The sequence below is a fragment of the Triticum aestivum genome, chromosome 6B (assembly GCF_018294505.1).
Source record: "Triticum aestivum cultivar Chinese Spring chromosome 6B, IWGSC CS RefSeq v2.1, whole genome shotgun sequence".
NCBI lineage: Eukaryota > Viridiplantae > Streptophyta > Magnoliopsida > Poales > Poaceae > Triticum > Triticum aestivum.
The window spans coordinates 283,769,811-283,796,150 of record NC_057810.1 but is presented as its reverse complement, the minus strand read 5'-3'; the positions used below and the strand labels follow the sequence as shown (position 1 = coordinate 283,796,150).

At 46.8% G+C, this 26,340-nt stretch overlaps 2 protein-coding genes across 2 annotated transcripts; one reads left to right on the top strand and one right to left on the bottom strand.

The window, feature by feature from the left end:
- Positions 1 to 7,707: 7,707 nt before the first annotated feature.
- LOC123134091 (ethylene-responsive transcription factor WIN1-like) lies at positions 7,708 to 8,877 on the top strand. Its single transcript, XM_044553434.1, has 2 exons — positions 7,708 to 7,935; positions 8,061 to 8,877. Exons 1-2 carry the CDS (start codon positions 7,853 to 7,855, stop codon positions 8,599 to 8,601), a joined length of 624 nt encoding a protein of 207 aa, XP_044409369.1. The 5' UTR covers positions 7,708 to 7,852; the 3' UTR covers positions 8,602 to 8,877.
- A 6,857-nt stretch (positions 8,878 to 15,734) lies between these two features.
- LOC123136940 (histone deacetylase 6) lies at positions 15,735 to 19,605 on the bottom strand. The gene is made up of 6 exons (XM_044556457.1): positions 19,001 to 19,605; positions 17,437 to 17,877; positions 17,193 to 17,335; positions 16,676 to 16,766; positions 16,446 to 16,580; positions 15,735 to 16,029 (listed from the first exon to the last, which is right to left on the bottom strand). Exons 1-6 carry the CDS (start codon positions 19,541 to 19,543, stop codon positions 16,006 to 16,008), a joined length of 1,377 nt encoding a protein of 458 aa, XP_044412392.1. The 5' UTR covers positions 19,544 to 19,605; the 3' UTR covers positions 15,735 to 16,005.
- Positions 19,606 to 26,340: the final 6,735 nt, after the last annotated feature.

The window sequence follows — 26,340 nt, the reverse complement described above, 5'->3', positions numbered from 1 at the left end:
AAATAATGAAAGGGAAACGATTCTCATCACCTATTGATCTTTAATCGGACGGTTCCGAAGCATCCTCTTTCCACAGTCTAGTTTGCAACTGGCCTATTGTTGCAATCTTCTCCCTGCAACAATTAGTTTGTTGCAAGATCTGGATCTTGGCAACCACCAAGCACGCGCGCCACCAGATCCGCCGGCGCACTGACGAGCAAGCTTTCCTTCATCGTCGGCCCTCCCCTCTCTCTCATCCTCTTTCCTCTCCTCGTCGGTTGGGCCCTCTCTCCTGCTCATCTCCTCAGACATCGGTCGCCTCTACACCGGCCAACCGAAGAGCTCGCCCAAACCGCCTCCTGCCGGATCCGCTTCGGCAAGATCGACACCTCGCTCCCTTGGCTGTCTCCGCCCCTCCGTCGTCCCCGACTTCACCCGCCTGCATCGAACGCTACTGCTAGACGAGGAGGTCGCCATAGGGAGTGTGTTCGTCGTGTCGTGGTTCGCAGTGGCGCTCGTCACCTCCTCGAGCTCAACCGAAACCACCGGTGCCACGGCAGCAACAGATCCCGCAACATGATCTCCTTTGCATAATTTTTCTGTAACAAGACATCTATTACAAAAAAAAGTTCTACAAATATTCATGCACCATGTTCTCTGTTGCAAAAAAAATCATAGACATTTCTGCAACATGATTCTTGCTGTAATTTTTTTTTCAACCAACCTTTGTTTGCAAATGTTTCTGCAACAAGATTTTTGTTACAAAGGATTCCGCAAGAAGACTTTTGTTGCAAAAGTAGACGAACACGCCGTGGCCGCTAGATTATGCCAGATCTAATGGCTAACGAGGCGGTGGACCTTTTAAAAAGATCCGTCGACCAACGCGTAGCACGCCCTTAAATTGTCATGGTGTGCAAAATAGATTTGCCATAGAACTATCATGGTGTGACTAATAAAATTGCAATGCTTGAATTGAAAATAATAGCCATGGTGTGTAAAATAGATTTGCCATAGACACATGTCAAATTTGGAATGATGCACGGAAATAAATTTTCCATGTAGTTTGGTGTCTAAAAATCATTGCAAAATAAATCAAAACAAAAGCGGTGATGACCATTTGTACCTAGTGCAAAAAGCCGCCATCTACATTTTTTTTGTAAATTTGCCATGTATCTAAGACAAATTTTTACATATTTTTGCCACCTAGTAAACATATTTTTGCGCATATATGTACGGTTGATCCATGCATGCACGAGAAAGAGAAAGCCACCGTACGTTGGACTCGTCATAACAATAAGAGAGTGCTTAATTAAGGCCAGCTTTAATGCCTTGTCCCTCAGATTTGTCCTTTCGGCAACTTTGTCCTTACAAGAAAAAACGTCATCAATCGCAATACTCCCTCCGTCACGGTTTAGAAGGCACAGTTAAATTTACGTGCGTTTCCACAATAGACAAGGTTTAGGGCGCATTGCATTTATTTCTAGTAGCTAGTTCGGAGTACTATTTCTATATGCATGCGTAGTGTGAATGCTATTTTTCAGCCCATCTCATAACCAATAGACAACCATCTAGGTCCCAGAGAATTTCCAAGTGCGCCTTCTAAACCGTGACGGGGGGAAGTATTATGTACTCCCTCTGGTCCTTTTTACTCTGCATATAAGAATTGTCTGAAGTCAAACATCATAAAGTTTGACCATATTTATATGAAAAAATATCAACATCTATAATGGTAAAGTTATATAATATAAAAATTTAAGTAACGAAGCATATAATGATAATGATTTCGCATTGTGAATGTTCATTATTTTATAAAATTGGTCAAATTTTACGAGGTTTAATTTCAAATAAATCTTATATACGAACTAAAAAGGACCGGAGGAAGTACAACTGCCCTTATATCATACCAGGGCTTGCCCTTACAATTTTCTTCGCCGATCAGCAATCTGATGTTCAGATCCAACTCATTTTGAGCTTTTTCAAGAACATGCAACCAAAAGCACATGAATAGGAAAGGTAAGAATTAAATGATATGGCATGTTAATTAAACACTATAGAAATTGCAAACGCATGAATATGTAATAGAAGTGATTTCGCCACGCTGTATATAGAGAAAACAGAGGTAGGAGCATCAAGTGTTTGCCGTAGATGTAACCGAAACAACAGAATTTTTTTAGAATAACATGCAAAATGTTCATGGTAAGAACAACTCTAACATGGCGACTTATTTCATCCGCCTATGTCTGTTTAGGTTGCCGCGGATAAAAACACTGGTCCAACGCGCCCACCCATTCCTAAAAATCGTCCATTTCACGTTCGGGCGGACCCATTTCCGGCCCAAAATTGCGCATGGGCGCCGACGCTAAGCGGACGCGCGGCGCGTCTCCTTGGTGTCCGCCGCGGCCCTGCATGTCGGCCGCCCAACTACCACCCGCGGTCATATTTATGACGACCATCGACACCGGGCCAGCCTGACAGTGTGTAGAAGGGCCGCGTGCCCGTCCTTTTCAATGGACGCATGCGGCGAGGCTGGTCTCATCCACAACCCCCGTCCATATCTAGCCAGCTTTGCTCCCTCGTCGACGACCAAGAAACCATAGCCAGCGAGCAGCAAACCCTACCCAGCCAGCCATGGGATTCTTCAACGGGGAGGGGGGGAAGAAGGGGAGGTTCAGCGCCAGAGCGAGCTCTTCCCGTGGGCACCCTGCTACATCGTCGCCGGCTAGGCGCGCCACGCCACCGCGGGAGAGGGAGCGGCTATACATCACAGTCCACCAGGCGTGGTGGCACTGGCAGTACCGCCAGGCCTTGCCGTATCCAGATGAGAACTTGCCGCACGGCTGGCATCTGGACCCGTAGTGCATCCCCATCCTGGCGGCGCCGCGGTCTGACGGGCGCACGCCGAGTAGGTTCACCGGCGGCGCGAGATCCTCACGCCGGAGCAGTGTGCCATGCGTGACTACACGCCAAACTTCCCCAACTGGGAGAGCTAGTTTGCGCTAGAGCACGAGAAGGAGCGCCGCCTCGGCGGCGTCCACATCAACCACGACCTTCCACCGCTGCCCCTGCAGGTAAAGCCGGAGGAAGAGGAGGCGGAGGCGGAGTACCAAGCCGCCCTCGAGGAGGCCCTGCAGCACGCGCTAGAGGCGAGCCGGCTCGAGGAGGATGCCCATTGGGATGGGATGGAGCAAGCCCTAGCTTTGTCCAGGGCGGGGGACTCCGTCCAGGCGCCCCTGTTCGTGCCGCCGCCGTCGCCGGCACCGCCCCTCGTCAAGCACAAGGCCGAGCCGGAGCCGGAGAGCGATCCAACTCCCACGCGCAAGCGGTCACCACCGTTGGCCGAAGGAGTCCTACTCGTGGACCGGCCAGCTCCGTGAGTGGGTGAACACGCCTCCCTGCTACTTCGCCTCCACGCCGGAAGAAGAGTCGGCCCATCTTGAGCGCTGGAAGGCGCATTGGCTCGCCGAGGAGGAGGGCGACAGCGAGCGGCAGATGCGATATGAGCAGATGCTGCGCTGCGACGAGGAGGCTCTGCGGCTTAAGGAGGAGGAGAAGGAATGCGCCCGCCTTGCCGCTATGTCGCCGCCGCAGCAGACGCTGGAGGAGGCTGCCCTGACGGCCTATCAAGCCGCGTTCGGGTGGGCTGGGCCTCCCCCCGTCTTCATTGACCTCACCGGCGGCGACGACGACGACGGGAAGGGCAAGGGCAAGGCGGTCTACTAGGGCAGTGTGCGGGCGTTTATTAGAGTTTTAAATTTATATTTAAAGTGAACTTTGGCCGGCGTTTGACCGGCCATTTATGTATAATTATGCTTAATTCGTCAGTTTCAACCACGTCGGCATAAATGGGCCGGCCTCCCGTTGGGCGCGCCTGCCGACCCAAATGAAAAAATGGACGCGCACGTCCACATGGCCGACCCAAACGACAAAGAGCGGGCAAAGCGCGCGTTCGTTTGGCTCGGCGCGTTGAAGTTGCTTTAAAAAATTCAGTGAGTACTACATACACGCAACACATGTCCCCTAGTTGCATCCAGGTTGGATGAGCAGCGAGATCAATGCCAAATGTAAAACTGGATGTGAGCGCGGGGCGCAGATCCTTGGCCGGGCGCGGCGGTGACTGCGCGCGGCGAGCGCGGTGGCTGGTGGGGCGCGGCGGGCGTGGCATCTCTGGAGCTCGAGGTGTGCTGCAGTCAGGGCCTACTCGTCTGCCCTGCTGCTTCGCTGGAGCTGCTCCGATCTGGATCTGGCCTTGGTGGTTCTGATCTTGCTGCTGTTCCTTGCGATGCGATGGTTGCTGCGGTGGTGGTGGTCACTATGGTGTTGCGGTGGTGGACGGCGGCTACGGCCAGGGGGTGGTGCGTGCCTGGGCGCGGTGGATCGTGGGATCCCGCGGCTAGGGTGAGGTCGGCCTCAGCAGGGGTGGTGATTGGTGGGCGGCGGTCGGTGGGGGTGGTGGTCTCCGGGAGAAATCCTTGCTCCGGTCTTCATCGGAGCCGGCGACGGCGGCGCCCGCAGGTGTCGTGATCTTTCTTGGAAGCGTCGCCGTGGAGGTGCTCCTCCCCACGGCTTTGGCTCCGGAGGGAAACCTCAGATCCGCTGGATCGGACGATGGAGGCGTCTCCGCGTCTTTCTCCTCCTTGGGGGCATCGTCTCGGAGCCGGCTACGACCGAGAGACTGGTGGATTGTGGCATCTTCGCCGTGGATGGTGGCATCTTCGCCGCGTGGTTTGCTGAGGCGGGGCGCTGGTTTCTGGTTGGCAACGATGATGGCGTCGAGAGGAGCTCGGTTCGCGGCTTGGACTTCGGTAGTCGGTTCTTTTCGGCGTGTCCGAGGTGCTCTTCCGTGGATTGCTTGGTTGCTTTGAAGTCGGAGCTGCGGTGGAGCGGATCCAGGTGGTGACGATGACAGGCACTCGGTGGTCGTTTGCGGAGGGCACGGTCGGCGCAAGTCCTGCATATCTTCCTTGTGAGGCTCGCCGTCAAAGTCGGAGTTGTCGGTGGCTTGCGTGTGTGGCCATCTGGTGGCATGTGCCGTCGGGGTTGTGTCCCATGTCGGTGGCCAGGATGGCCGGTGGTGCCCATATCATGTGGGTTGGGTTGTATCGGTTTTAGCCTGGTTTTCCGTCAATTAACCGGGCAATTCTCTTCTCCTTAATCAATGATAATGGCAAATATTTTGCCTCGTTTCAAAAAAAAAATGTAAAACTGGAAAGCATCCAAGTACTGTACTTAATAGGGTCTGATGATCATGTGAAGACTAGTGACATCTCAAATTACTCTCCAGAATATCAATTAGTCGCCGCAAATTGCTACCCAAAACTCTTGCATCACATGCCACTCTCGTAACTTTGATAGTTAAGTTTTGTCATACATGTATTCACGTTAGTTACCAAAATACAGGGAGGTTTGGGTGCACGCTTTCCAAAGAAAAACCGTGGGACATTAGTGTGATGCAGATAATAACGAGGCGCTGCACGTAGGCATATCCATATGCAGTATGCACCTTGATAGTTGTCCGATCACTTAACCGTGTTTCTCTTCCTTGCGCACAATGCAGTTGAGCTAGTATCGTGAGACACAACGAGAAATAATTGAGGCCGGCCAGCCAGACTCTGGCCAGGTATCCCGCTAAGGTCCTCGAGTTCTACCAGAAACTAATGATTTGGCAACCCGGTCTGGCCACATATTGTCCCTCATACCCTTCCACATATTCATCCATCCACCATCTCAGCCAAAATCAAGCAAACAAATGCATTTGTAATACGTGTGACGAGACAAAAAGAAATACTGGCTACTCATGAAACTCCACAGTGCAAAAACATATAGGGACTGAAAGCACAGAAAAGTATCATTTTTACTTCTAGAATAAGAAATCTAACGAGATATTATTTCACTTGTGATCAGTTTAAACAAGTACACATATTAACACTCGAATTTAAGGAGTTTTTGGTTTGATCAGTCGAGATCCAAAACTCCAAAGATTTCTAAAGAGGCACTAGTACATTGTGAAATGGTCCTATTTCCTGACTTGATGTACTGCTGCCAGTTTGAACTGGTGTGCTGCATGTACTTGCCATGAGGAAAAGGTTGCGTGCAGTGCAGACAGTGTCAGAAGGAATAGATCGGTCACAGAAGCTTCCTGTCCAGCAAAACCTGACACAGATGTCTGTGGAGCCTGCACATATCTGCTCCTCATTAACTGGGTCGACAGGGGTAACGGACTCCAAGCAAATCCGATTCACTTCAACACACAAAATAAAATGAAATCGGGGCAGTTGCCTCGTGAAATATGACAATTATTGCAGACCAACTGTTGGACACTTAAATGTCGATATCACCAGACTGCGTAGGGCCGTCCACGGCCTAGTTAGTACTACCATTGCCGTGCATTGTCAGGGCATCTATCCCATTTGAGCAGATTTACGGATGATAATGTTAAGAGCAGCAAGATGTTTACAAATCTGAAGTCACTGCCATGAACTTTCAGACTGCGTGAAAAAAGGTCGAAACAACACATAATTCATAGGTGGAAAAACTTTGATGAAATTTGTGAAGTCTTGCGACCAAGCACGACGATCATAACACAGCAGTCAACAATATGTCAGAAGATATAACTTTTAAATTCTCCGTCAAGCAAAGGAAACATGAGCACGCACCATCGTCATCACCAGGCTGTACATGGAGCTAACCTTGGACAGGCTTAAATGCGAACCAGCTCCAAGGAAGCGATCCCAGAGCCAAAAATATCGGAGCAAAGGGAAGCTTGACAGCTCCCCAGCAAGTCTTACTCAAAACCGCTCTATCAAGTCTAAAAGTAATCTGCACTAGCTTAAAAGCAACATTTTGTTGCCCATTCCACGGCTCAAACAAGACTGGGTGTTGAACGATGAAGAGGGGTTCCAAATGAAGCAAAAGAGCCTCCAAGAGGCTATCGCACACAAAGCACAAAATATCCCGAAAACGCTGGTTTCCCAGCACAAGTCTTACCATATTGACAATCTAAACAGAAGTCTTGACATATCAGTCTTTGCAGTTAAGTGCCAAGGGGGCCATGCGTCCCATGGCACCCAAACCCATGATTGGATTGGGCATCTGGACCACGGCCATTAGCTACGAAAGAACCAAGATGGTGAGCTCTCTTTCTGTATCTGGCTCGGTTTTACTTGCAACTTTGTCCTGGTTTGTAACATTATTGTAACTTTCATTAACTCATTTAGCTCAAGGCTTCTGGTGAACAGCTGTTGGTACCTGACCTGTTGGGCCTTTAATAATAATAATAATAATCTCGGGATCTGATCTTTCAGAAGAAGAGAAGACATGGCTAGTTGTAGGAGCTTAGGTGAATCAACTCTGCCAGTGCCAGGGCTGCCCAGCCCCACAATTAAATGTGGCTGGCCACTGGTGTAGGTGAGCGTGTTTATTACCATTGTACTAGCAGGGAAGGTGGTTATGCTATGCATCTACTCAGTTCACCGACAGTCCACCCCTGCGGACCCCCTCCAGACTTCCGTTGCGCCTCCCCCGATCTCGCTCTTGTCTTCTGCCTCGGCGCACGGCTGCGTGCTAGACTGGTGGTGGTACTGGTAAGTGACCCCAGCAGCAAGGCACCCATGCTCTCCGGTGTATACACTGTCTTCCAATGATGGCCAGTGAAAACTAGACCAGTCTGTGAGGGGGGGCGTGTGACACTGTGCCGCGTACTATTTGACTACCTACGCATCTAACCACATTTAACACGGCAGTGGCAGAAGCAAGTACAGGCTGGGCAGCTTATATTCATCACTCGGACCAGAGCTCTTCTCCTCACCCCCCACAACACCTTGGCGGACTCAGAGGCTCGTTCCCTCGTCTGTGAAGGACAGACAGACAGAACAAAATGGTGCAACCCAAGAAGAAGTTCCGTGGAGTCAGGCAGCGCCACTGGGGCTCCTGGGTCTCTGAGATCAGACACCCCCTCCTGTAAGCCCCTCCCCTCCTTCCTAGCTTCCCTCGATTCCCTCTAACTTCCTGTAAAGAGCAGTGGTTTCTTCGTCGATCGGTTTACAAGATTCTAACAAACTGCATGCGTGTCTTTGTGAATAAAGTAAAAGGAGGGTGTGGCTTGGTACCTTTGAAACCGCTGAAGAGGCTGCACGGGCCTACGACGAGGCCGCCGTTCTGATGAGCGGCCGCAATGCCAAGACCAACTTCCCCGTGCAGAGGAGCAGCACCGGCGATCCTGCCCCAGCTGCAACCCGGGACGTCCGTGGCGGCAGCTCCTCCTCCTCGACGAGCAACCTGTCCCAGGTTCTCAGTGCCAAGCTTCGCAAGTGCTGCAAAGCGCCGTCTCCGTCCCTGACCTGCCTTCGCCTCGACACCGAGAAGTCCCACATTGGCGTCTGGCAGAAGCGCGCAGGGGCCCGCGCCGACTCCAACTGGGTCATGACCGTGGAGCTCAACAAAGGGGCCGGGCCATCCGGCAATGCGGTGGCAGCGCAGTCCACAGTGTCAGCAACCACGGCTTCTTCACCGGCGAGTACAATGGATGACGAGGAGAGGCTCACGCTGCAGATGATTGAGGAGCTGCTGAGCAGTAGCGGTCCAGCTTCGCCATCGCATGGAGAAGAAGGTAGCTTCGTCGTCTGAAAAAGCATGGACGAAACAGCATGGCAACGTCGCCATCCGAGATCAGGATCCCGTACACTGGTTGGTACGCAAGCAGTTCAGGTTGTTTCAGGAAGATAGATATATGTCTATTACTCAATCCAAGTTACAAAAAGCATAAGTTTGCAACTGTGTGCAGCTATATGTACTTATATTTGTTATTACATACACAGTCACCGTCAAGATACTTTATTACACATCAATGTCCGTTATGTAGTATATATAAAGGAAATAAATAGAATGTGGTTTTGTGTTACATCATGCCTTCGTTCAACTTCAGACTCCAAACTTGGAATCTTAAGAGAAATCTAAATAACATGATGAAGGTGATATTTGTGACGAAGACCTCAGCTCTATACCACAATCATTTCTAAGGACCATGGGCTCTAGAGGTTTATATACACAGAAGAAAGCATCAACCATTTTCTTGTATTCATGCGATATGTGTATGCATTTATTGTGAGGAAAAACATTTATAAGGGATATAAGACAAACCAGCAAGCAGCCAAGCACCAATGCAACTCAGTCAAAAAAAAAGATAAAAAATTGTTCAGGAAAAAATAAGGTATCTACCGAAGCCTACAACTTGGCATTGTGCCTCAGCTAGCACACAATTCCATCATCTGCAGTCATCAGGAATTTCCTTCAAAACAAGGGAGGTGAAATGTTTTTGAACATGAGAAGGGTATATTGTCAGGAAGCTCCCTTCTGCCAGTTTATGTTAGCAATGTTGTCAACAACTCCACATCATGCAATCACATGCTCAGCAACGTAGATGTATGAGTATGCATTTTTCAAACTAAATCCTAAGAAATCCACCTAGAACTCTCCCAGACCAAAGAAGACTTAAGGGTGTGAATGATCAACCCAAGAATGGACCATAGAAAAATTATTCGAGGACAGGTGTACAAAAAGACCTTGAGAGTCGTATTTCTCCTCAATGAATGACGAAATGCAATGCACAATAAGTGACAATTAATCAATCATGTTAGGTTAGCTAGGATGAGCCCATGCTATAATGACCAGCAGATCCTTTGCCTTCAGACTAGGAACAACTGATAGCAGCCTTGGAGCTTCAACTAATAATCAAACAAATAGAACATAGTCACTAGACAGATACAGCTCATGTCAATTATGCACTAAAGAGAAGGCCATCATATAAGGTGAGTTTGTGAAAATAGTTACGTACCAGTGATGATGACCATCCATCATGGTAAGCCCAAAATGAGCAACTCTTGCCGATTTGGCATATACAGAACTAGAAGAAACTTAATGGTCAGAGCTTGTTAGATCGGATGCTAACTCAACATTGGCAAGTCAAAAGAGTTTATGGGTGTGAAAAGAAAAGATAGACACATCAAGAACGACGAGCAAGGTCCTCACATTCCTTCTTTGTCTTTCCGGACTTCAGAATATGGAGAAATGACAAAAAAAAATCAGCTATGGTTGAGTTAGAGGTTGGTACAGAGCAGGCATGCTTAAGGGCCCAGTCAGTTAGTTGGTCAGTCATTATAAACAATTTTATCAGAAAAGGAGAAAACAATAACACAGATGGAAAAACGCTGTCAACCATAGTTTCTAAATACTGAGCTACTAGGTCAGGGAATAAATGGCATTACACAAGTTTGGGTTCTTAAGATAGCTGAGTTGCGTACTTTCTTTATCATGTCCCTGTCCATACCTATATAAAGATGGAAATGTTTGAATGGAGACTGTCTGTCTTTTCACCTACCATGTCTTATTCGCACCGTCAGCAGATGTAGTAATACTGGCCTTCAAAATTCCTGAACTCGTCCGCCATTACTGCCACAGTTCCTATCCTCAAGGGGATCCTTCAAGCAACAAGCAAAAGCTTTCTCCACCTGCTCCTTCAGACTTCAGCCAACTTCTGCAGTAATGTGCATGTAGTATCATTTCGAAGTCATTCTTCGACCCTTTGCCGCAAGCTCCCATGTAGCATCACTACACACCACTTCACTCTTGATGCACAATAACAGAATAAACAACATCAAAGGATCCTGCTCTACAGGGACAGCTCTAAACAGATTTATATCCTAAGTTGGTCTTTTCCATCTTTTATGTACAAGGTTGTGAAGTGCCATATACTAATTGCTAACTACTAAGGTATATATTTACAGTAGTGGACTTTAACATGAATGTGTATCACAGGGTGAATTTGGTGACTAATTCCGACCACTCCGTCGTCCTATATATCACAGGGTGAATTTGGTGACTAATTCCGACCACTCCATCGTCCTATAAGTTCAATAAATAAGTTACGCACATCCAAGTACTAAGAAATTATAACACGGCAAACACATAGTACATCTAATTTTGAAAAAGACAAAGGGCAAGTGAAATGGTTAGGTAATTACGTCTCATTATTCAGAAGAGTATATGACTACCCTAAATTGTCCAGTATCATGTGCTCCATAATTTCTAGTACCACATTAGCAGGTCAAAGAACTCCCATGTTGCAAAAGCATGAATTAAATATGGCCAGCAAGATAGCTGTGATGGTCCTCCGACATTAACTCTACCCTTTGCTTCAATACTATTCAAACAAATCAGTGATGTCATTTAATAAAGATTGTAAAGCATATCACATTAAGTTACTTACTTTCTGATAGTTATATTTTCATATGCTAGATCTACATATTATAGTTTAAATAAGATTAACCATACATATGACTCGAGTGTCTATTATGGTTCCACATGATAGAATTGTCAGAATAAGTTGTTGAATGGAACAGCATAGGATAGACAGCGTGTTTGGTTGGTGGGAATTAGTGACAGGGAATGAGAGTTTAAGGGGTATGAGGCATATAATCCATTGTTTGGTTGGGGGCAAGGGAATTGAGGAAGGAAGGGGAAAGGTAACTAAACAGGCTAATTCCCACGTATCTCTTCCCTAGTCTCCCCCTGTTAATTCAGGTGGGATGAAGCTTCCTCCAAATTCCCACCACACATCAAACAGGGGATTTGGACTAAAAATCTACTCCCTCCGTCCCATAATGTAAGACGTTTTTTGTCACTACACTAGTGTCAAAAAACATCTTACATTATGGGATTGAGGGAGTACTTCTCAAGCCTAATCCCTAGACAAACTCCCTTCTGTAAACTCCCAATCCCTTTCCCTCATGCTGCCAAACACGCTGAGAATTCTTTCCCCATCTCCCCCGACCCCCGTGCCGCCCCTCCTAGCGTTTTTTTATGATTTCTGCACATAAGGGCATGTACAATGGTTGATAAGATAGTCTTATCTTAAGTCTTGCATGTGATTTAGAGATGACAAAAAGATTTGTCTACAATGGGTCATCTCTTAGCCTTATCTTTAATAACTAGCAATTCCTAAAAATATGGTGAGACATATTGTGCTAAGAGATCACCTCTTGTCTTCTCTTAAATAAGAGAAGACAAGCCTTTTCTTATGAGTTCTCTCTCCTTCACCTCATCATCTATCCTACGTGGCACTCCTAAGATAGCACCATTGTACATGCCCTAATTTGTTCCCGTTCGATAAGTGTCCCGTCAGACATTGAAACTAGGTTTGGCAGCTACACTGCTTAATAAAGATTTCCAGTTGGTGCAAGCACACTCTGCATGTGTCCAGTTTTACTATGTCGATTTATACTGCCTCCGTTCCATATTATAGTGTGAATAGATTTTTCTGAAAAGTCAAATTAGTCAAACTTTGACCGAGTTTATGAAGAAAAATTTTATATATTCAATTCCAAACATATACAATATAAAAATATAACTGATGATGTATCCAATGATATGCATTTAGTATTTTTAATGTACATACTTTTGTGTATAAACATGGTCAAACTTCGGACTGTTTGACTTAAAAATAATGTATAGGTACTACCTATAAAACCGGAGGAGTATGAAGTAGTATTACTCCCTCCGTTTTTATTTACTCGCATATTAAAGTTGACTGTTAATGTTTGATCAAATTTATAGAAAAGAATATAAATATTTAACATAACAAATCTATATGATGTGGAATTACATTCAACAACGAATCTAATGGTATTTGTTTGTTATTGTATATGTTAATATTTTTGTTTATAAACTTTGTCAAAGTTTGTAAAACTTGACTTTGATCAAAACTAATATACGAAGTAAATAAATACGAAGGGAGTATCTGTCAAGCCTACTGCCCTAGCACTCTCATCGAAAAAGGTTCTACTAATTGTGTGCTTCGCTTCTTGGTTTTGGTGCGTTCAATTGCTGTCGTTGAGGATTTTTTGAGAAATTCATTGTAAAATAAACCAAGAGCAGATAGGCTCGGTATTTACCATGATAACAGTGGCTGACTGGGTATTCAGTCATAAGGACAACTTCAATGTGGCAACCCAATCGTCTTTTGTCCGTTTGGGTTGACCAATGGATGGACGCGTCTAGTAATTTTATTTTATTTGGGTCGGCCGGTGTACCTAATGGGAGTCAGACCTGTATTTGCCCGTGTTAAAAAGCAAATACCGAAGACACACGACTAAAATAAACATAATTAAATATAAATGGTCGGTCAACCGCTGGTCAAAGTCCACTTAAACATTAACTAAACACTAAAAACAACTCCTCGCCCGCCCGTTGCCGTAGGCGTCCGCCTTGCCCTTGCCCTTGCCTTTGTCGTCGTCGCGGTCGCCGGTGAGGTTGATGAAGGTGAGTGGCGGCCCAGCCCAACCGAATGCGCTCTGGCACACCGCGAGGGCAGCCTTTTCCGGCGTCTGCTGTGGCGTCGGCATTACGACACGACGGGCGCGCTCCTCCTCCTCCTCGCGGCGCCTCCTCCTCCTTGCGCGCCCAGAGCATCTGCTGCTCGCCGTTGGCCTGCTCCTCGGCGAGCCAGTGCGCCTTCCAGCGCTCCAGGTGGGCTGCCTCCTCGTCCGCGCGTTGCGGCATAGTGCACGGGAGGCGCGCTCACCCATTCGCGGAGCTCACCGGTCCACGAGTAGGCCTCCTCGGGCCAAGCGGGGCGACGACGGTGACCGCTTACGCATGGGCGTGGGCTCGGGCTCCCGCGCGGGCTTGGGCCCAATGAAAGGCGGCGGCGATGACGGGACGAACAGGGGAGCGTGAACGGAGTCCCGCCGCCGACAAGGCGAGGGCCTGCTCCAAGCCATCCCAATGTGCATCCTCCTCCAGCCGGCTCTCCTCGAGCGCGCGCTGTAGGGCCACCTCGAGCGCGCACTGTAGGGCCGCCTCGAGCGCGACTTGGTATGCCGCCTCCGCCTCCTCCTCCTCCTTTAGCAAGACATCTAGGGCGGCGGGAGGACGACATGGTCAACGTGGACACTGCGGTGACGCTCCTCATCGTGCTCTAATGCAAACCAGCGCTCCTAGTTGGGGAGTCTGGCGCGTAGGCATGCATTGCCCGCTGCTCTGGCGTAAGGAGCTCGCGGCGGCGGTGGACCTCGTCGGCGTTCGCTCGCGCCAAGCGTGGCACCGCCGGAATGGGGATCCGCTGCGGGTCCAGATGCCAGTCGTGCGGCATGTTGACATCTAAATATTGGAGGGGCGAGTGGTACTGCCAGTGCCACCGCGCCTGATGGACTGGGATGTGCAGTCGTTCTCTCCCGCGGTGGCGAGCCGCGTCGAGCCGCTGGCGGCGGAGGAGGCACGCGGGAAGAGCTCGCGTCGGCGCTGAACTTCCTTTTTCCCCTTCCTGCTAAAGAAGCCCATGGCTGGCTAGGGTTTCTGGTCGTCGGCGAGGGAGTAAGCGTGGCTAGATGTGGACGGGCGGGGGATGGAAGTGGATGACCCCCCCCCCCCGGCGTGCACTCTTGCAATTAAAAAGAACAAACACACGGCCCTTCCACCCACTAACAAGCGGGCACGAGGTAGGTGGCCGCGTTTAGGGCCTGTTCGGATGTCCGCTAGCTTCGCTAGATCCTCGAATCTCGCTTCTGTTTCCCGATGCCAGCTTCTTCGTGGATTGCAATCGATGGAAAACCGTTCGCTTCGCTCACTTCCGCTTCTAGTTCACGCCAGCAGGCCAGCCTGCCTGGGCGGGCTGGAGCCCAGTCGGCTCAAGAGGTAGACAGGAGGAGAGAGAGTGGGCTTGGCCTAGATCGGAGGGAAAAGGTAACGAACCGGTACGTGAATCATTTGGCGGTGGCGTTACTTCGTAAATTAGGCCAACTCCAGATCTCACTTTTCCTGGGATGACCAGAAGTGGTGCTCCAGTTTTTTGCACGTCGGGCACCCTCAGATCTGGGAAGCTTCCTGGAGTTTGACTGTTCGGTGCAACCTCTCCGCAGATTTAGAGGATTTGGAAGCTAGGCTGATGCCGAACAGGCCCTTAATATGACCGCGGGCGGTAGTTGGGCGGCCGACAGGTGGGGCCGCAGCGGACACTGAGAGGGCGTGCACCACCTCCGTTTCGTATCCGCGCGGACACAAACCAGGCACAAATTTGGGCCTGAAATGAGTTCAAACAGTCACCGGGCGAACGCGTTTTGGATTTGGATCGACACGTTGGGCTGACGCTTTTGTTCGTTTTGATCAAAACAAACAAACACGCGCGGACGAATTAAGCCGGCCTATTGAAGTTGCCCTAAATGTGTTCCCTTGCCGGTCGTTGTCGTTTCTCTTATTGCAGAATGTGCCTTTCAAATGCTTTGTTTTGTTGGCACCGGCGGTGCCAACGGATGCCGATTCATTTATCAATGATGACCAAAAGCTCTTAGCTCATGAGCTTAATAAGCGCTCGATAGTTCAGCTTGTTAAGCTCATAGCTCACTTCTTAATAAATAGAGCTAATCATTGATCTCGGCTCGTTAAGCTTAACTAACTTAATGAACGAGCTAACAATTTTCAAGAATAGCTCGTTAAGCTCGTTAATAACAACACAATATATATTTTTATCTTACGTGACAAACTTTTTGCACCTCGGTCCATCTATTCAATCTAATTGACATAGGAGGCAACAAACTAATGCACACATTATAATCTGTTAACGAGCCCTCGCTCGCTTAACGAACTTCAAACGAACCAAGCCGAGCAGGGGTTTAACTCATTAATCTTAACGAGCTTAACGAGCAGAGCAGCTTGTTAATCCACCCCTAGATGTAACCAGGAATGCTTGGACCACAAACAAAAAATCATGAGACTCATGCTACCCCGGGGTAGAGTACAGATTAAACGAAATGGAGGAATACAAATCCATACGAATGCACACATAGTTCCAGCATAAACATGTCGATGTGCCGAATGAAAGCGGAAATGTTAGGGGTGCCCGAAGCATTAACTGTTTCACAACATGGGTTTACAAAATGGTCAGGTGCGGGTACAGAGATTAGTATCTTCAAACACTTCCCCGCTCTTCAGCATGCACGTAAAAAACCCAGGAGTAAACAGTAATTTCGGGGAGCCAGTCTACAAATCATCATTTGATGCATCCTGCACCAACAACATTGAACTTTTTGTCAAGTCAAACTTAATTTCCAAATCAAAATAGTTCAGAGTTTCACATCATCGAAAGAGAACAAACAGTCAATGCTAGTATAGTACTCCCTCCGTTCACAAATATAAGATGTTTTTGATATTTCAATATGGACTACATACGGACTGAAATGGGTGAACAAACAGACTAAAACATGTCTATATACATCCGATTCACAAAAAAGTTAGAACATATTATACTCCCTCCGTTCCTAAATATAAGCCTTTGTAGAGATTCCACTATGAACCACAGACGCTGGTTCATAGTGGAATCTCTACAAAGACTTACATTTAGGAACGGAGGGAGTATTTGTGAACGGAGGTAGTAGTAGGCAAGATGGATGGCATAAATGCTTTGGCGCAGAAGGGCTAACCTTCATGATAGAGTTGGCAGATAAGTCGTTAGCCTCGGTTTTCATGTGGTCAGGATCTTCTGTGTCAGAATCATAAGCTCCTCCACTCCATAATCTGCTGCGCTGAGCTGGTCTCTTGTCCATATCCTCCTCCTTCTATATAAGGAAAGCATCAAATAAATACACATGCATGACAAAGCAAAACAGTGTGAATCAGAAGGAATTAATGACAACGGAAAAAAAAAACGAACCTCTTCTGGACCTTCAGGATCTGATGGTCTTTCATGGAATTGAGCGTTTGGGACATGTTCTAACTTTGAAAGATGATTCAATATCATGTTCCTGCAGATTCCCGCACAAAAATTAGCCATATCACATGAAAAGGTCATCCTCCACAGCTAGAAACATGTATAGCAAAAAGTGAGCAAATGTACCCTAGCCATGAAATGCAAGGAGTTGGAATCTTGTTATGACATTATACAATATTGAGAACCAGAATTACAAGAGCCCAGGAACAAGCCAAGGAAAAAGGAACCAAATCATGCATGGAAGAAAGAAAATAATTGTAACTGAGAAATTCAACCATTTTATAGCAACAGTGAATTAAGTGTGCAGCTGAACAATACATTTTTAGAAGACAAACATACTGAATTACAATTAAATACTGAAAATCCAGCATAGATCATCATTGGCAGTAGTCTGCATAGAATCTTCTGGAGCAACTTCCAGCAAAAGAATGTGTACACATTATAGATAGAGTTTACTTACTTTATATTCTCCAAGTCTTTTGTAGTATTCAGATTTTCCACAATTCTTGGTTGAATATGAAGATTATAGTCAGGGCCAAAATACTCGTAATAGTCATTATAAGGCAACTTGTTATCAGGTTCAACGCCAACAGCAACTGCAGTCTGCATTGCAATTAACCCAAATACTATCAGTTTTGATAACTATCATGCAACAAATTTAGTCATATGTGTAGAGGGAGGGAGGGAGGGAGGGAGATGTAAACCTCATAGCACCAACAGCGAGCAACATTTCTGATGGTGTAACCTCCACCTCCCAAAACCATCATAGGAATATTGAATGACCTGAGAAAACGGAGGCAGTCTGCGTGGCCTTTCACAGACAGATTGAAGCAGCCTAACCTATCTCCAGCCAAAGAGTCAGCCCCACACTGGAGAACAACTACCTCTGGCTGATAAACCTCCATTACCCTTTTAATGATGCATTGGAACAGATCACGGAAGGTGTCATCATCAATACCATCACTCAGGGGGACATTTACAGCATAATGTTTCCCTTCACCCGCTCCAACATCAGTTATATGCCCAGTTCCAGGAAAGAAGTCTCCATACTTGTGGAAAGAAACCGTCATGACTCGGTTTGTAGTGAAGAAGGCTTCCTCCACACCATCTCCATGGTGGACATCAATGTCTACATATAGCACACGCTGGAACAGATAAAAAAAAATGTTAGCCATAAGAAATTAAGATGGTCATCATAAAACTCAGCAGGTGGCATATCCTACAGGCTTAAAAAGCTTAAACATGGACGGTAATGCTTGACAAGTTTAGAATACATGTACCCTGCTTTATTGAACACGAGAGAACCTACTGTTGATTTTAAAACGAAAGGGGTGATAATATTTCAGGAAGCATCATTTACAGACAGATAATGGTAAGGTGGATGCCAGTCACACGAGCAGCAAACTGGACAAACACAGTACAGGAGCAACTTGCTTACGAGGCTCCAAAACTAGTCAACAGCAGACTCGCAGAGTCTAAAATGATCAAACCTCGTTGTGTACAGAGACACATGCCTAATAAAAATTCTTGCCAGCAAAACCCAATGCCCAACATATTTCATGAATATTTACACCTACTAAAACAACTATATCAACCAACGGTATCCCCACAGAAATAAACTTGCAAACTGATAGAACATTAGACTAGAACCATCATTTCTCACATCCATGAGCTAATGCTGCTAAGTCCAAAATCGACATATCAGCTAATGGAAAAACTATTAGCAGCAACATTACCACATTATACACTTCATGAATATAGCCACTTGTTCAAATTAGCTGCAAATCACAAGGAAGCTGGATGCACAGCTTTGCATCCACACTCCTGATGATTTATAGCCATATACAGATACACACAGAGAACCCACTCCTAGTATTTCACAACAGTGGCTATATTAGCGATGAGAAAGGCTGCTTCAATCTGTCTGTGAAAGACCACGCAGGCTGCTTCGAATGCAGGCTGCTTCACACCAGAAGATCTCCACTAAAAAAACCACGAGAGGATCTACAAATTTTCTTTTGACCGTCCTGCATTCGAAGCAACCCGAAACCGTTAAAGGCCTAGCACCCTCCAATCAGGCACCAAAACAGTTTCCCGAACTTCAATGCCCCCAAATAATCACATCCTTTGCAATACGCATCTGAATCTAAACCCTAAGAACCAGTTACACAACCTATGAGCTTATCCATCCAAACAAATCAGGTGTGAAGGCGAACAAGGCTAAAAGTACGAATACCCCCTCGCGAAGAATAGTAAGAAAAGAAGTACCCTGTGGAACTTGAGAAGCTCAAGAATGGCGAGGACGATGTCATTGACATAGCAGAACCCAGAGGCCTCGCCCTTCTTGGCATGGTGGAGCCCGCCAGCCCAGTTCACGGTGATGTCGGCGTCGCCACGGTTGAGCTTGACGGCGGCGCCGATGCTGCCACCGGCGGAGGCCTGGCAGAAGGGGAAGAGTCCGTCAAAGACGGGGCAGTCCTCCCCGACGTTGAAGCGCTTGACGGCGCGGGGGTCGAGGATGGTCGGGTTGCCGGTCGCAGAGGCAAGGAAGGAGACATATTCGTCGGAGTGGAAGCGGCTGATGTCGGCTTCCGAGGCAGGGAAGGGGCGTGAGAGCTCGAGCAGGCGGTGCAGACCATAGTGGATAACTAGCGAGTGCGCCATGCGGATGCGGTGGGGCTTCATCGGATGGCCCTGCCCGTAGTAGTAGTCGCCGATCGTGGGCTCGTAGAAGTAGCTCACACGACGGCGGCGGCTGTCCTCGCCACCTGCCGGAGACGGCAGCGACGCTCCCTCGCCGGACGCCGCCATTTCGGGGAATTTCTTCTCTCTTTGAGGGTTATGCTTTTTTTTAGGCTTGAGGGGTCGAGGGTTATGCCTATTAACTCGCAAATATACAATACGAGGCCCACTAGGAATAAGGGCAACGCGGAGGCCCAAACCTCTCATGTGCAAGAGCATCTCCGACAAGTGATAATTCTCAAACAAAAAACAAAAACAAGTGATAATTCTTAAAAAAAAACTTCAACAAGTGATAGTTCTCAAAAAAGAAAAAAAAATCTCTAACACCTCTTATACGAGGCCCACTAGGAATAAGGGGTCGAGTGATAGTTCTAAGAAAAATCTCCAACAAGTGATCTAATTTTTTTTAGACTACGTGATGTAAATATTGGCAATGTAAAAAGTATTATGGGGTAGGAGAGAGAAGATTTTACATCAAATATGGTTGTTATTGATTTAACAGGTGATGTAAAAAAATTCCCCTCCTTGGTGACCGGTTTTCTCTTCGCAATTGCTAACTATCGAAACCAAACGTGACATGATAAAACTTACGAAATCGCAACAGACATAATCAAACATCATATGAAATTAAAGTTTAAATTTAAACTAAAGAATTGCGTATGACAAACTCAAACAAAGGTGCATATATGAAATGCATAGCCCTCTCAAATATCTCATTGCCTCAATCACTTGTTTCATGTTCATGGCTTGCTTCCACTCTATTACCATCGTTGTCATCATTGTCGACATTCATTGCTCCCATGTCGTCACCCCTGGCTCATATGCCGCCACCCATCGCTCCCATTCCACCCATGACACCACCCATGCCCCCTGGCACCACCCATCTCTCCCATGCTGCCCATAACACCTATCAATCCTCCCAGGTCAAACTCTCCCATCATGTAGCCTCCCATAGACCTTGTCGCCAATACTTGATCGCAGTACATCTCAAAATATTTTCTTGCCTTTTCATCGAGATTACTCATGTCCATTGTCATGATCTTTTGCTCCTCTTCCTGCTCTTGACCATTGCCTTCATTACTTTCTTCCCCTCTTCCAACTCCGCTATCTTCTTCTCGGTCGTCACCCTCTTCTCCTCGGCCACCTCCCTCTTATTCTCGGCCGCTACCCTCCTCTCCGCCATTTCTTGGGCATTTTCATTTTTCCTTTTTTTCAGCCATCTCTTTTCTTGTTGCCACGATGCTTCCAATTACTCCTTCACATCATTGTCTCATCCCTTCTTCAACTTTTCCTTGCCACTCTTTCGTTTGTCGGGCCTCTTCCTAGGAGCAACCGAGATGGGAGTGGGGTTTATTTTTCCTTCCTCTGCACTCGATGCATCGTTGTCGTCGTCACCAACTTGTGTTGCATCTCCAACCAAGCTCTTCTTCTTTTGTTGCACTTTGTGGAACTCATGGTTCTTCCACTTCTCCTCATACTCAAGCTCCGAATAACACTAACACAAAGTGGATGTTTTGCCCTTCTTTGTGCCTTGTTTCCCTCGCCCCTTGAACAATTCTTGACAATTTTTCACCTTGATACCACGAGCAAGACAAGAAGTTAGCAATCAATACATTGAAGACATAAATGATTGTTTGGATAAATTTGAGCAAACATTGACCTTATTTAGGCAATTTCTACCACTTGGGTTCATACGACCAAGTTGTGTCAAGCTAGTCGCCCACTTTTGACAATCTGATGATATAGCTCCCCATATGATGAAGAGAAGCTTGTGTTCGATGGATGCCACTATTGCTGCGTTCAGGGAAGTACGCATAGATGCAATCACAATATGCGATCATTAGTTGCTCAACACCAACGACAGGATCAAGACCAATTTTTTTCCAAGCTTGACATAACAATGTGTCTTGTTGGGTATTGTAGTTCCCACTTCTTTCCTTGGGATTTGCTTCAAAAAAGGTCATCTTCCATGTATAGATGGTGCTCATATTGTGTTTCATATTCTTGCAAAGGGGATTTTTAGAGATAAAATATTGACATGTAACATTTGTGAATTGCAAGAATTTGCTCATCCACACTACATACACAAAAATTTCAACAACATACACAAAACATCACATCTCAATTGCATACATATATGCACAATCTCATGACAACTAATGAAAACAATCAGAGAAGTTTTGTTTTTTACCTTTCAGTCATTTCGTCAAACATGATGGGGACGCTGATGGTCATGGCGAGGACGGCTCCAAGACGTTCATGAGCTCCTCGCGGTGGGTAGGCTAGGGAGGAGAGGCTAAGTTATTCATAAGATGCGATGGTGGCTGTGGAAGGAGTCGTCGACAAGGGCAACCTTCTTCTTCTTATTTCAGGCACGGGCCATGATCGATAGATCCTACGGAGGCCTCTTCCTGGTGCCAACAGTAGCGGACATGCGTGGCATTGGGGTAACCTTGGCATCTTTGCATTACCGGATGCACCCCCACCAGCCGGTGGAGGCAAATCATTGTGGCACAAGACCTACGCGATAGACTAACAACTTAGGCTTGGTAACACCGCCGATGGGAGCCACAACAAGGACCACTGCAGGGTGGGCGAGAGGAGCGGTGAGGCCGGCGTCATCTGCGATCGCATTGGAATGGTCGTCCATGACTAATCGACGGTAGACGGCGGGAAACTTGCGCGAAACGGTTGAGCTGCGTGTGGCCAATTTTTTTTTGCCGGCAGCCACACAGATGCTGCAAATATGTAGCAGTTGGGAGCAAAATTTGGGGCCGCCCATTTTTTACATCACCAACTATAGATACATCGTCTATCGAAGCTGCATTTTTGCCTCTACATGCCATAAATGACATATTTTACAAAGTTGTGACGTTTGTTCATCACTTGAGCATCTCCAACAATCAAAGCATCTCCAAAAGATTAAAAAAAATGTCTCCTCCTATAAATGGTTATTGCGGGTGGGGCGCTTTCTCAAAACCTCAATATTTTTTCTCCAACAATCTATTTTTTTATTTCTCCTTAAACTTGCATATAAACAACATATGCACGTGCATTCTATCAACATAGTAATTTAAGTAATGATATCTTAGACACACATAATTTCAAATCCACATGCTATAAAATTCAGTTCGAAAGTCAAATTCAAATTTTGAACATAACAAATGGTCCAAAAAATCATTTGAAGTAAACATAAACATGAAGAAGTTTATTGCCCATGAAGAGCCAACAAATACACAACTAGGTTATCACGTGTTCATGTCTCACGTGGTTTTCGATATGTCGATACATGTCAAGAAATTTCTGGAGTCATTGTTCCTCCTTTGTGGGTAAGTAGGTGGTATATAAATTTTGTTTCCACTTCCAATGCATGCAATCCATCCTTCCAAGCATACTGAGGAAGCCCTTTGATGCACCCATCTCAAGAAGTTTTGCAATGTCCTCTTCATTTGCTGCTCGTTGAAGGAAAACTCAACGAGAGTGAAAGGGAATTTCCCTCCCTAAATGTTGGGGAACGTTGCATGGAAAACAAAAAAATTCTACGCACACGCAAGATCTATCCATGGAGATGCATAGCAACGAGGAGGAAGAGTGTGTCTACGTACCCTCGTAGACCGGAGCGGAAGCGTTTCACAACACGGTTGATGTAGTCAAACTTTCTTCGCGATCCAATCGATCGAGTACCGAATGTACGACACCTCTGCGTTCAACACACGTGCAGCTCAGTGATGTCCGTGCCTTTAAGACGGTGAGGTAGTGGTTGAGTTCCGACAGCACAACGGCATGGTGACTGTGACGGTGAAGTGATCTCCACAGGGCTTCGCCTAAGCACTACGGAAATATGACCAGGGGTGTAAACAGTGGAGGGGGGCGCCGCACACGGCTAAGCAATTGTATGTTGTGTGCTAGGCACCCCCCTCCCACATATATATAGGTGGGAGGGAGGGAGGAGCAGCCAAGGGGGCGCCCAAGTAGGAGGAATCCTACTTGGGGTCTCTCCCAAGCCGTCTTCTTTCCTTATTTGGAGCGCGGGAGGAAGGAAGGAGGAGGTGCCTCCCCTTTCCTTTCTCTCCGAAGGAGGGAAATGCAGGAGGGGGCACCCCTTCCCTTTCCTTCCCCTTAGGGCTGGCCAACCATGGGAGGGGTGCACCAGCCCCCTTGTGGGCTGGTCTGTCCCCTCCTTTGGCTCATAAGGCCCATATCTTGCCGGTGGGTGCCCGGAACCCCTTCCAGTGACCCGATTCCTTCCTGATACGTCCTGAAACACTTTCGGTGTCCAAATACCATCGTCCTATATATCAACCTTTACCTATCAACCATTTCGAGACTCCTCTTCATGTCCGCGATCTCATCCGGGACTCCGAACAACATTCGACCACCAAAACATATAACTCATATAACACTATATCGTCAACAAACGTTAGGTGTGCGGACCCTACGGGTTCGAGAACTATGTAGACATGACCAAGACACCTCATCAGTCAATAACCAATAGCGGAACCTGGATGCCCATATTGGTTCCTACATATTCTACGAAGATCTTTATCGGTTGAACCATTATGACAACATAGTAATTCCCTTTGTCCGTCGGTATGTTACTTGCCCGAGATTCGATCGTCAATATCTTCATACCTAGTTCAATCTCGTTACCGGCAAGTCTCTTTACTCGTTCTGTAATACATCACCTTGCAACTAACTCATTAGTTAGTTTGCTTGCAAGGCTTTGATACGTCTCCGTCGTATCTACTTATCCAAACATTTTTGCCCTTGTTTTGGACTCTAACTTGTATGATTTGAATGGAACTAACCCGGACTGACGTTGTTTTCAGCAGAACTGCCATGGTGTTGTTTTTTGTGCAGAAAATAAAAATTCTCGGAATGTCCTGAAACTCCACGGAACACCTTAGAAAAAATAAAGAAAAATCCTCGCAAAAGATGAAGACCAGGGGCCCCACACCCTGCTCGCGAGGGTGGGGGGCGCCCCCCTAGGCGCGCCCCCTACCTCGTGGGCCCCCTGGTGGCCCTCCGACGCCAACTCCAACTCCATATATTGGCTTTCGGGGAGAAAAAAATAAGAGAGAAGAAATAATCACGTTTTACGATACGGAGCCGCCGCCAAGCCCTAATCTCTCTCGGGAGGGCTGATCTGGAGTCCGTTCGGGGCTCCGGAGAGGGGGATTCGTCGCCGTTGTCATCATCAACCATCCTCCATCACCAATTTCATGATGCTCACCGCCGTGTGTCGAGGATTTGTCACGGCAGATGTCCTTAGTGTCAGGACTTATCGCGAGGCCAACGCATCTATGTGGTAGCTTGAGAGGGGTTGAGCGGAATCGAGAGACGCAACACAAGACAGGGATTTAGACAGCTTCGGGCCCCGGGAAACATCATCCGGTAAAAACCCTACATGCTGTTTGAGGCTAGGTCTCATTATGATCACGAGGGAGTCGCCGTAAACCGGCTCTCCTCTTTGTGTCTAGCCCTAAGATTGTTTCTCTTGCTTGTAGCCTGTCCCTCTTTGGGGAGCCCTGCCCCTCCTTATATATGTTGAAGGGGCGGGTTACATGACTAGTCCTAGTAGGATTAGGATTACTCTATTACAAGTGGAGTCCTAGTCTTGCTTCCTTTGTAGGAGAATAGTCCTTACGCTTTCCTCATAAACCGCCCCACCATAGCGTGATCTGGCCTTCCATAAACCGCCCGTTGGGCCACTGGGTCTTGTCGCTCCTCTGACCCGCCTGTCGGATTACCAATAAATCTTAAACCGCCAGGTCCAAATGGGTTGCCGGTGAGTCGCCAAACTCTAGCCGGGTCATACATCCGGCGGTTTACACCGTGGGGTATATCCCCAACATTAGCCCCCAGTTTAATTTGGATTCATCCATGTTAAACTGATCTGCAACATAAACACAAGAAAAAATTTGTCGGGTTGTGCTCCGGTTTAAATATTCTTGTAAACCAGCACTTGATCATCCTTAAATCCTTGTCACCTCCTTCTTCTAGAAAATCCGGTTTAATAGGCCAGCTTCATAATCAATTTGTTGATATTGGTTTGTCACAGGAAAACATTACGAAGAATCATTCCTTTGACTGAGCTCCCAATGTCTTAACAAAAATATTGGTCCTTGAAATCCTCATCTGATCTTCAGCTGGCTTAAGAATGTAGAATTTTGCCGGTTTATGATTACCACCATTATCAGGTTATAAAAAACTGATACTTCCAAGTCATGATTGTTGCCAACCCCGGTTCATGATTGTTGCTAATGTCGGTTCATGATTATTGATGACGCCGGGTTGCAGACACAGGGTCATAATGATTGGTGACACCGGGTCAATCCGGTTTGCTCAAAACAGAATATGAAAATAGTTCTTCGATAATAATATAATACCTGTAGCCCCCAAGTCTTGGGCAGAACAAAGTGATGGCTTAAGACTTGCTTCAATATAAATACTGCCACTTAAGAATAAATCCATGTTGTTCATCCCAGTCACTTAGTAAAAACTGAATACTCCATATTATGTAGCCCCCAAGTACCGGGTTGTCATGCTTGCAGCAACCTGGGACTTGTAATTTCCTGATGTTCATAAAAAACTTCAACCAGTGTAGCCCCCAAGGGCCGGGTCATTATGTAAATAATGAGCAGGGACTTTGAAAATATGATCATGTAGACTTTAACAGTAACGTGTAGCCCCCAAGGACCGGCTCAGTAAGATAATATTGAGCTGGGACTTTATATATACTTCATTGAGAATAATATTATATTATGTAACCCCCATCATGGGGCTTGAATTCACGTCCACAAGGTTAAGAGCCTTGTACTTTACCAACTGAGCAGTGGACCCTTCAATATAATGAATAAAAAGCT

Bases quoted from the DNA above. Each gene is read 5' to 3' on its own strand.
- LOC123134091 (XM_044553434.1), top strand. From the start codon at position 7,853: ATGGTGCAACCCAAGAAGAAGTTCCGTGGAGTCAGGCAGCGCCACTGG. The intron at 7,936-8,060 runs GTAAGCCCCTCC...TTGTGAATAAAG, and splicing joins GAGATCAGACACCCCCTCCT to TAAAAGGAGGGTGTGGCTTG.
- LOC123136940 (XM_044556457.1), bottom strand. From the start codon at position 19,543: ATGGCGGCGTCCGGCGAGGGAGCGTCGCTGCCGTCTCCGGCAGGTGGC. The intron at 17,878-19,000 runs GTACTTCTTTTC...TATCTGTTCCAG, and splicing joins AGCTTCTCAAGTTCCACAGG to CGTGTGCTATATGTAGACAT. The intron at 17,336-17,436 runs GTTTACATCTCC...ATTGCAATGCAG, and splicing joins CTCGCTGTTGGTGCTATGAG to ACTGCAGTTGCTGTTGGCGT.